Source organism: Labeo rohita, chromosome 12 (assembly GCF_022985175.1).
Source record: "Labeo rohita strain BAU-BD-2019 chromosome 12, IGBB_LRoh.1.0, whole genome shotgun sequence".
NCBI classification, from domain to species: domain Eukaryota; kingdom Metazoa; phylum Chordata; class Actinopteri; order Cypriniformes; family Cyprinidae; genus Labeo; species Labeo rohita.
This window is the reverse complement of record NC_066880.1, coordinates 19,301,280-19,311,790: the sequence shown is the minus strand read 5'-3', so window position 1 is coordinate 19,311,790 and position 10,511 is coordinate 19,301,280. Positions and strand designations below refer to the sequence as shown.

The following is a 10,511-nucleotide window of genomic DNA, read 5'->3' as shown; positions in this document are numbered from 1 at the left end:
CTACTGAGGTCAAGTAATCAGTCTTCCTTTTTTTTTTTTTTCCAAAACAACATCAGGTCCAGATTAACATTACATCACTCAGATCCAGATACAAACTTTTCCGTATTACCAAATCTGGATTACCAATGTCCTAATGGAACTATACATATCACAATGTATGCTACCTAAAGACGAACTACAGTTAGAATAGTCAGTGCTGGATCACTTTATATTTTAATACAAAAAGACAGAAAATAGCACAGTTAATGAATACAAACATCCACTTCCATTTTTTATTTATTTTAAACAATCAGGCCTTTCATTTGATCCATAACAAATAAATAAAAGAAATGCAATAAAAGGTTTGGTTCATCTCTGATGATTGTGTCATCATAATTAATATACAGTGAATAATGACAGCTAAAAGGAAATATATTATTTTTGTTTGGTATTGACAGCTTTTTGGGTGATAATTTTATGGAGACAATATATACTTTCATGTACTGAAATGCTTACAGCTTACTTTTACTTTATCTGCTTTGTCAATGTAACAGTTAAAGCAAGCACAAAATATAAATGTTTAAAAGATTATTACATTTTGTTCCTGCAATCCACCCTTATGCTGGGCTTTCTTTGATCTAAGGTATCCCAATCTTAAAACAAGATAATTAAATGAAATAACAACACATACTGAATATTTGATCCAGATCAAAAGATTTCAGAATTCTTTTTAACAAACCATTTTCAATATTTGATTAAATTCATTGTGGGCTTTGACTTTTATACAAACCTAAAAAGTGAACTTACTAGAAAAATGCACAGTTATAAAAATAAAATATAAAAGCCTCAAGGCCTCCGTTAAATTGCATTATTACAAAGTTACAAATTATTTGGCACAGTATAACCATAATTATATCATAATTATAACTTTTGGAAAATAAATCAAGAACAAATCTCACCCTTTGGCAATATAGTAACCTGTAAAATAAATAAAACAGTATATTTGACTTCCAACCACACCATGAAAAAAAAGAATCAAAAGTACAATGTGAAGATACAGTCATTGCAAGTGCACAGTAATTGATCCCTACAATCCACTATTTATTAACCAAACTCAAAGTTCAGTGTTCCTGAGGTTTGCTTGAGGCATATTACATGCATTATTAAACTCACAGCCATTAAGGAGCTTTGAGTAATGCTTTCTGACCGTTTCATATAGTGGAGCCGAATGGTTCATGTTGGGAAAAATCATAGGCTTCTCATTGAGAAACAACTGTATTCTGAGTCCATCACTGCATTCATACAGGACAAAGACTAAATTCGCAGCATAAGGTACAATCTGACCAGAGCGGAATTTGCGTTTGTGCTGCAATGAAAAATTCTCTGCAGTTAAAGTTTTTTCATCTTTAAAGAAGGACATCAGAGAGAGCAGAGGCAGTAGGGTTTCACCATGTCCAACTTGGATGGTGGCAGTCTTTTTTAGCTTTCCAAATCTGTAAGAATAGAGGAGACAGTAAAAACACAAATGAACACATCATGCTCCATGGAGTGTATTAAGTGGACAAATACACCATAAATGGGATGGGAACCAGTCTACATCTCAATCTCCTAACCTGTCATTAGCAGCCTTATCAAGACGCTTGAAAATATCATTAAAGAGAGGGCAGCTGGATTTACGGTTGATGTCATGTCCATATGCTCGCTTCCAGTACTGTTTAAGGTCACTTTTGTACTCCAGGACCTAACAAGAGGACAAAAACACGTTACTAGAAAGTTGCCAAGTTCAATGCGGTTGAGAAACTCCACCCTCAGTAAAATTATTTAATGAGCCCAAGTCTAATCGTAAATTCAGAGTATTCCCTAAACTGCAATGGTTGTGCAGTTGTCATCACTGCAATAGCAAAGATGTAACAAATGCTGCATAAAAGTTGTATGTAATGAAGCAGACATATCTAAATACTATCTGAATAATAATACAACTCATTCATACGTACTTGAGCATCCGACTCATCCAGTAGCTCACACCAGGGGGAGTTCTCTGACTTGATGGCAAACTCATAGGAACACAAAAAGAAAGCTGCCTCTGCCATATCTAGCAACATTTGAATTCAAAATCAGGATTGTTTTAATCAACACTTTTACATTTAGCAACTACAGCTGAACAGTCAGATAAATTGTACACTTTCATAAAAAGCAGAATTACCTGGGGTGATTTGATTGTATGGAATCTGAAGGTGACTGGATATTTTCCTCCGTACTGTATCCATAACTGCTGAAGATTTAAAGCGCTCTACCTCCTTCAAAGCTGTTTTGTTTTTCTCAACACTTTCAACAAATTTCTCACAATGATCAAAAAATCTCATGAGTGAATCATCCACATAGTGTTTGTACTCCATATCTATAAAACAAGAAGTGTGTTTAGTTGAACAGCAGTCACCAAGGGGCCATTACTTCAACCATAAAGCTTGCTGGATTATAGGTAAACCACACCTGGTGCAGAGTTGTTACATAGTCTACAAAGATAAAGATAGCCACTTTATGGCAAGTCCCTTATTAAGAAATCCCTTATTGTGTTTCAGTGTCTTTAAAGTGCAGCCCTAAAAGTGCTATATTTAACTAAGAATTCAGTTGCCTGCCTTTGTTTACTATCAAGATAGGGCTCTAAAATATTTGACCCCCCTAAAAGTTTTTAGGTCAAAAGTTTACATACACCTTGCAGAATCTGCAAAATATTAATTATTTTATCAAAATAAGAGGGATTATACAAAATGCATGTTATTTTTATTTAGTACTGACCTGAATAAGACATTTTACATAAAGGATGTTTACATATAGTCCACAAGAGAAAATAATAGTTAAATTTATATTAAAAAAAAATAATAATAACCCCGTTCAAAAGTTTACATACACTTGATTCTTAATACTATGTTGTTACCTGAATGATCCACAGCTGGGCTTCTTTGTTTTGTTTTGTTTTTAGTGATAGTTGTTCATGAGTCCCTTGTTTGTCCCAAACAGTTAGACTACCTGCTGCCCTTCAGAAAAATCCTTCAGGAAAATCCTTCAGGTCACAAAAATTCTTTGGTTTTTAGCATTTTTGTGTATTTGAACCCTTTCCAACAATGACACTATGATTTTGATATCCATTTTTTCACACTGAGGACAACTGAGGGACTCATATGCAACTATTACAGAAGGTTCAAATGCTCACTGATGCTCCAGAAAAAAAAACGATGTATTAAGAGCCAGGGGTGTAAACTTTTGAACAGAATAAATATGTGTACTTTTAAATGTGTATTTTTCTTATTTTGCCTAAATATCTTATTTCTTTCATTTAGTACTACTTCAGACGCTACAGAAGATACTTACATGTTTCCCAGGAGACAAGAAAGGTTTCATTTACACTGATCTTCAAATTCAAAAAGATTTCACCCCCCAGGTCTTATTGTAACGTGCTTCCTTCTGAAGCATCAGTGAGCATTTGAACCTTCTGTAATAGTTGCATACGAGTCCCTTAGTTGTCCTTAGTGTGAAAAGATGGATCTCAAAATCATACACAGCCTGCTGTTTTAGGACACACAAGGGACTCATGAACAACTATCACTAAACAAAAAAAAAACACAGCTGTGGATCATTCAGGTAACAACACAGTATTAAGAATCAGAACAAGGTCATTTTTTTAATGATCATTTTCTAATCTATTATTTTCTCTTGTGGACTATATGTAAATGCCTTTTATGTAAAATATCTTATTCAGGTCAGTACTAAATTAAAAAATAACATGAATTTTAATTCATGAATTAACATTTTACAGATTTTGCAAGGTGTATGTAAACTTTTGATCTCAATTATACCTTAATTTGTGTTCCGAAGATGAACAAAGGTCTTGCTGGTTTGGACAACATGGGGGTGAGTAATAAATGACAGAATTGTCATTTTTGGGTGAACTATCCCTTAGTTTTGACACTCTCATGTCACGATCCAAACCTGGCTTTCTTCTGTGAAACATAAAGAGGATATTTTGAGAAATGTTTCAGTGATTTTCTGTCCATACAACAGAAGTCAGTGGTCACCTAAACTGTCTGGATACTAACATCTTCATGAATGACATTAGGGTGAGAAATCTTTTTTTTTTCTGGGTGAACTATGGGTTTGAGAGGGCAGCAAAACATCTTTTAAGTAAAAGACACTAAGCCTACCCTGAACATTCCAGAGTCGGTGAAGACCCTCTTGGAAAGCTTTAACACTATCAACACAACGGTGTTTGGAGCTGGTGATGAACTCAATGCGGTTGGCACGGAGATGATCCTCAGAAATTAATGTGGGGAATGACTGTGCCAGTCTCATAGCCAAATGCCGGTGGTCATCACGTCCTTTCTCCACCAGTCTGCCGTCCATGTCTTCAGTGTACCACATCTTCCATGTCTTAATGTCATTGAGCCATGAGGCTGAACCCGACGCTTGAGACACGACCAGATCAAACAGTCGCGCTATCTTTTTCACATTTTTGGTGGTTGGATAGCGCGTCCCGTGACGGATAACCGACACCATATGAATGGCACGGCATTTGGGAGAGGGGGGAGCTACCAGCGATCTGTTTACAAACAAAATGTCATCTGATAGATGTGGGTTCACTTCCTCGTACCTGCCTTTTGTCCCAAAGTAATGTGCTATCGCCGGTATCGTTGGCCTGGCAAGTTTGGAGAATGACAAACCAACCATGACGCTCAAAAAAGTGATAAGAAAGTTCACAAGGAAGTAAGTTGTTTTCATTTCTGGGTGTGCGATACCTGTTCCAACTAAAATACCCGTAACTTGGACACCTGTACGTTCATTCAATCAGGGTTGCCAGGTCTACGTAACAAAACCAGTGCAGTTGCTATCTAAAAAGAGCTTACCGCGGCCAAAACTAGCACATTCGCTTTCCGGTGGAAAACTGCAGACTTGGCAACACTATATTCTACGCGTAAAAAATGTGAAGCCAGCCTCAAAATCTATATACAAAACCTTCCGGGTCAAAACACAGCGATAATGTGGCAAAAGCATAGTTGTTTAATTCTAAAATTAGTGCAATACATGATTTAAGAATTGACTAGCTTTAAAAGATTTCATAACAAAAGAGAATATTGTGCAACAATAAATTGCGGTGATGTGCATCACTTTAATACAGTTTAACCCTCTGATGCAACTACAAGTAAATTTTTACTACAAATTGAATCATTTTTATGGAGGACTAAAGCCTTCGTTTGTTCACTGCAATATGAGACAGTAAATTTAATTATTTAGTAAAAATTGAATGCTAAATTTCATTAATGAAATATTCTTAATAATATGGATGCACGTTAAGAAGAAATGCATCGTATGTCTTTTTTGCATCATTTACCACGCTTTAATGTTATGTTTTATGTCAGCCTTGTTATCTGACGTCTATTAAAACTAATTTTGCTGATAATTCCTAGATATTACCGATATACAGCAATATATAGTTATTATATTAATCTTAAATTGTATAGCTTAAACTATAAAACATTTAATTACTTAATAAATATATATAAACGTAAATTTAGGCCTGTTTTAATTCAGCTAGTTGTCAAAGCAGCATTGTTTTTTTAATTTCGTTTTACTTGATTTACTATAATAACTAAAACCAAAGTAAATATGAATAAAAACTATATAGACATATTAATTCAAATTAATTAAAAAATATAAATATTAAAATCACTAAAAAGTAAACTAAAATGGAAAACATAAAATAAAAACTAATTCAAAATATTAATTAAAACTACATAAGTACCTCAATGATAGTAAAATAACACTACAATATGCACAAGTGATGCACATGGTTTACAGTAAATAAATAGATGTGTTTTTCTATATGGACAGTAAGAAAATTGACGCATTATAATATTGGTCTACAATTTATTTTTCCTAAAATTTGATATTTTCAGTTAGGGAGTCCCTGACATTTTACTTTATGAGAAACATAAAAAAAAAAACAGAGCCAGGCAACCCTGGCCCTCAAGGTTCACTGTTCTGTATAGTTTAACACCAACCTTGCGCAAACTCACTTGCCTGTAGTTTTCTATGTCTTTATCCGTATACCCTCATATTCACTATTCTCAACATTACTCCACTGAAAGAGTGATTGAATGGGAGTGAACTAATTCAGACCCTGACCCAGACCCATAAGTGATGTGGACAGCATGCAGAATTGATTCAGGTGACATTTACAGTGCATGTGTATTCTAAACTCTAACTCTAAACAGTGCAACTAAACTCTTCAGGAAAGTGGATCTCGGCCAGAGTTTCCCACCCCTGATCAAAAGATTTTGCCCGAAGAATACTCAAACTCAGCACTGCCCTGATACTAAACAGTTCCTTCTTTAAAATTAACCTGATGCATCTATGTAGACTTACCAGCAGATGGAGTGAGACACATTGTCAATGTTGTTGTGATACTACAGATTAAAATAACAGAAGGCTCAGACCCCTTATTTGACTCAAGTCTTCATCAGTAACTGATTTGTCAAATAATTTCTTAAGAGATAAAACAGTGCATCTTCAATGTGCATCGTCAATGTTCTTCTTTTATGGAAGCATAATGAACTTTGACTCACTTTACTTCAAATTAAAAATTGCTTTTAATAATTGTTAGCTGTTTTGGTAGCAGCGTGGATTCAGATGTTAAGACTGTATTACCTCAATTCTCTAATTGGTTCAAAGACAAAGAATAAATGTAAGATATTTTCCAACACATAAACTTTTGTTTTGTTCATAGTATCCACTTGTATGACAAAACACCCTTTGATGTGATGAACAGAAAAGTTAGAAATAAACATTTTGTATTGTGCAGCTTTGTGATAAAAGTGTTTAGGTGTAGAACCAGTAAAAAAAATAAGTCAAGTAATACAAAGTTTTGATATATAAAAATAAACAACAAAAGTATGATAACAAGAGATGCTTCTTCCTAGATTTTTTTTCAGTCATTCTGGTGCAGAAACAGCAAGCTTTGATGACAAAGAGCTCTTCTACCTTGTTGCCCGCAACAAAACCTGCCAAAAAAAAGGTCTTGAGTTAGAGCTGCCAAGATGAGAAACTCAGGAATGGTAGCTGGTCCTGAAGTGGCCATGAAAGGAACCTCTGGTGCAAAAGTGACACGAAACTGCTTTGACAGGAACCACTGGGGCAGAATTAGTGGAAACTTCTGGGTTGGTCGCCAACAAAAGATTAATTCTAATTAATAAATATACACTGACCAAAATTAAAAAACACTTTTGCTATGTACACAAAAGGCCTCTCAAATATTGTTCACAAATCTGTCTAAATCTGTGTTAGTGAGCACTTCTCCTTTGCCGAGATAATCCATCCATCTCACAGGTGTGGCATATCAAGATGCTGATTAGACAGCATGATTATTGCACAGGTGTGCCTTAGGCTGGCCACAATTAAAGGCCACTCTAAAATGTGCAGTTTTATCACACAGCACAATGCCACAGATGTCGCAAGTTTTGAGGGAGCATGCAGTTGGCATGCTAACTGCAGGAATGTCCACCAGAGCTGTTGCTTGTGAGTTGAATGTTCATTTATCTACCATAAGCCGTCTCCAAAGGTGTTCAGAGAATTTGTCAGTACATCCAACTGGCCTCACAACCGCAGACCACATGTAACCACACCAGCTCAGGACCTCCACATCCAGCATCTTCACCTCCAAGATCGTCTGAGACCAGCTACCTGGACAGCTGCTGCAGCAATCGGTTTGCATAACCAAAGATTTTCTGAACAAATTGTCAGAAACCGTCTCAGGGAAGCTCATCTGCATGCTCATCGGAGTCTCAACCTGACTGCACTTTGAGGGGTGTTCTCGTCACGGATGAATCCCGGTTTTCACTGTACAGGGCAGATGGCAGACAGCGTGTATGGCATTGTGTGGGTGAGCGGTTTGCTGATGTCAACGTTATGGATCGAGTGGCCCATGGTGGCGGTGGGGTTATGGTATGGGCAGGCGTATGTTATGGACAACAAACACAGGTGCATTTTATTGATGGCATTCTGAATGCACAGAGATACCATGACAAGATCCTGAGGCTCATTGTTGTGCCATTTATCCACGACCATCACCTCATGTTGCAGCATGATAATACACGGCCCCATGTTGCAAGGATCTGTACACAATTCCTGGAAGCTGAAAACATCTCAGTTCTTGCATGGCCAGCACACTCACCGGACATGTCACCCATTGAGCATCTTTGGAATGCTCTGGATCGGCGTATACGACAGCGTGTTCCAGTTCCTGCCAATATCCAGCAACTTCGCACAGCCATTGAAGAGGAGTGGACCAACATTCCACAGGCCACAATCAACAACCTGATCAACTCTATGCGAAGGAGATGTGTTGCACTGCGTGAGGCAAATGGTGGTCACACCAGATACTGACTGGTTTTCGGACCCCCCCCCGGACACCCCAATACAGTAAAACTGCACATTTTAGAGTGGCCTTTTATTGTGGCCAGCCTAAGGCACACCTGTGCAATAATCATGCTGTCTAATCAGCATCTTGATATGCCACACCTGTGAGGTGGATGGATTATCTCGGCAAAGGAGAAGTGCTCACTAACACAGATTTAGACAGATTTGTGAGCAATATTTGAGAGAAATAAGCCTTTTGTGTACATAGAAAAAGTCTTAGATCTTTGAGTTCAGCTCATAAAAAATGGGGGCAAAAACAAAAGTGTATATTATAAATTTAAATAAAATACAATATTCATTTTATTTAATATTTATTATATTTATTTTGATAATATTTTCCTTATTCTCTCTGTTTTGTAGCTCATTGAAACACACTATTTGCTTGACATGGTTGCTTTTCCTCTCACAGCCACATGTGGGCATTTTTGACCTCCTTTGGTATCTGTATGGACAGGCTATATTACTACAGGAGTATAGTAGACTTTACTAAAAATACCAAAATCTGTTATAGCTTAGAAAATATAAAAGATAATGTTGCCCAGTGTGTATCTAACAACTGACGTAATGTTTTTTGCTTTTGAATGAAGTTTACCAGACTGTCCTTTCATCCTGTCATACACAGTAAGTAAGTAAATAAAATTACATTAAATAAGAGGATTTGATGGATATGTTAGAATTCATGCTTTGGTTATATTATATGTCAGCAATCCATCACTTTAGTTTTAAGACCTTCCTCACTCTTACATTGTGGAAGGCTATAAAGACCACTGCTATTACAGATACAAAATGCTATTTTGAGGGAGCAGAGAATGAAATGACAAGTTTCACAAACAAACTGAATTACTTTGTTAAACACACCAGCAAATAGAACATGTATGAACAAAAATGTAACTTTAGATGATCTGTGTCACTGTTGATATATCCCATGTTGACATCAGACTTGTGAGTTAAGCATATACATACAGTACAAACATACAGTAACTGAATACAGAAGCATTTACACTACAAACCCAATGTGGCTAAAAACTGTTACGAGTATTTTGAAATTCGCTCACATTAACCAAATTCAGCTGTCGTAACTTACATTGTACATTTCAAAATACAGGTGTAAATATTGTTTACATAAACAAGAAACCTACAAGTATAAAAGGAGTCATGGTTTAAAATAGTAATTCTTTAGTACATGTGTATATACTACTGAAAGATACTATATTTATGTAGCATTACAGGATATTTGAAGGTACTTGAAAGACTACTATGGAACTACTCCCACATCTCACAAGCTGGTAATAAATAGCAGAATGTAAAATTAAATTGATAAGAAAGGGAACAACATTCATGTGGATATGAAAATTTAAACCCACACTATCATAATAAGCCATGAGGCAGTGTTTCATTAATTTGCATGTTGGCACCATATGTATGGATCTTTATATAAACATTTATGAAGGTTACAGTATGTCTATTGTCTGTGCTGTGTCTTCTATAGGATATGCAGTGATATTGTCCTGCTCTTAAACCTGCCAATCTTACATAAAAAAGTTAAAAAATGGGACAATATTTGAAAAAAAAAAGGTATTAAATATATTATATTCTACATATAATAATATTTAATATATATTCTGTTTCTTTCATTTTCATTCACTGACTTTTCTTAATAAAATACTAAACATTGTAATTAAGCATGCAATTCTCATTCTCCAGAACTGGTGTAAACTGCTGTCCCACAACCAAAAAAAAAACAAAAAAAAACAACACATTTAAAAAGCATTTAAGTATTCAAATCTTAGATTTTTACTAAGATCCTTTTATTATCTGTTGAAACCCACCCAGAATATCAGTAAGCTTAATACATATAAAATCATCATTTACATCATTTACTTAACCTGTATTTTGTACTTTCAGTGGAGAGGTCCCAAACCCTAATCCCTAAATTTCAATTTATGAAAATTATATTGAAATAATTTTTTGCATTTTATTCCTTTGCTTGTCTTTCTGATTTTGTAAAACAAAAGTAAAGTTCAAAATTTTAACTACACCCCTACATTTATGATCAGGAAATATTT

At 35.4% G+C, this 10,511-nt stretch overlaps 1 protein-coding gene across 1 annotated transcript; it reads right to left on the bottom strand.

Moving 5' to 3' along the window:
• Positions 1–258: 258 nt before the first annotated feature.
• On the bottom strand, positions 259–4,901 carry minpp1b (multiple inositol-polyphosphate phosphatase 1b). Its single transcript, XM_051124425.1, has 5 exons — positions 4,179–4,901; positions 2,183–2,377; positions 1,974–2,071; positions 1,593–1,720; positions 259–1,472 (listed from the first exon to the last, which is right to left on the bottom strand). The coding sequence occupies exons 1-5, from the start codon at positions 4,750–4,752 to the stop codon at positions 1,094–1,096; spliced, it is 1,374 nt and encodes a 457-aa protein (XP_050980382.1). The 5' UTR covers positions 4,753–4,901; the 3' UTR covers positions 259–1,093.
• Between the last annotated feature and the right edge of the window lie 5,610 nt (positions 4,902–10,511).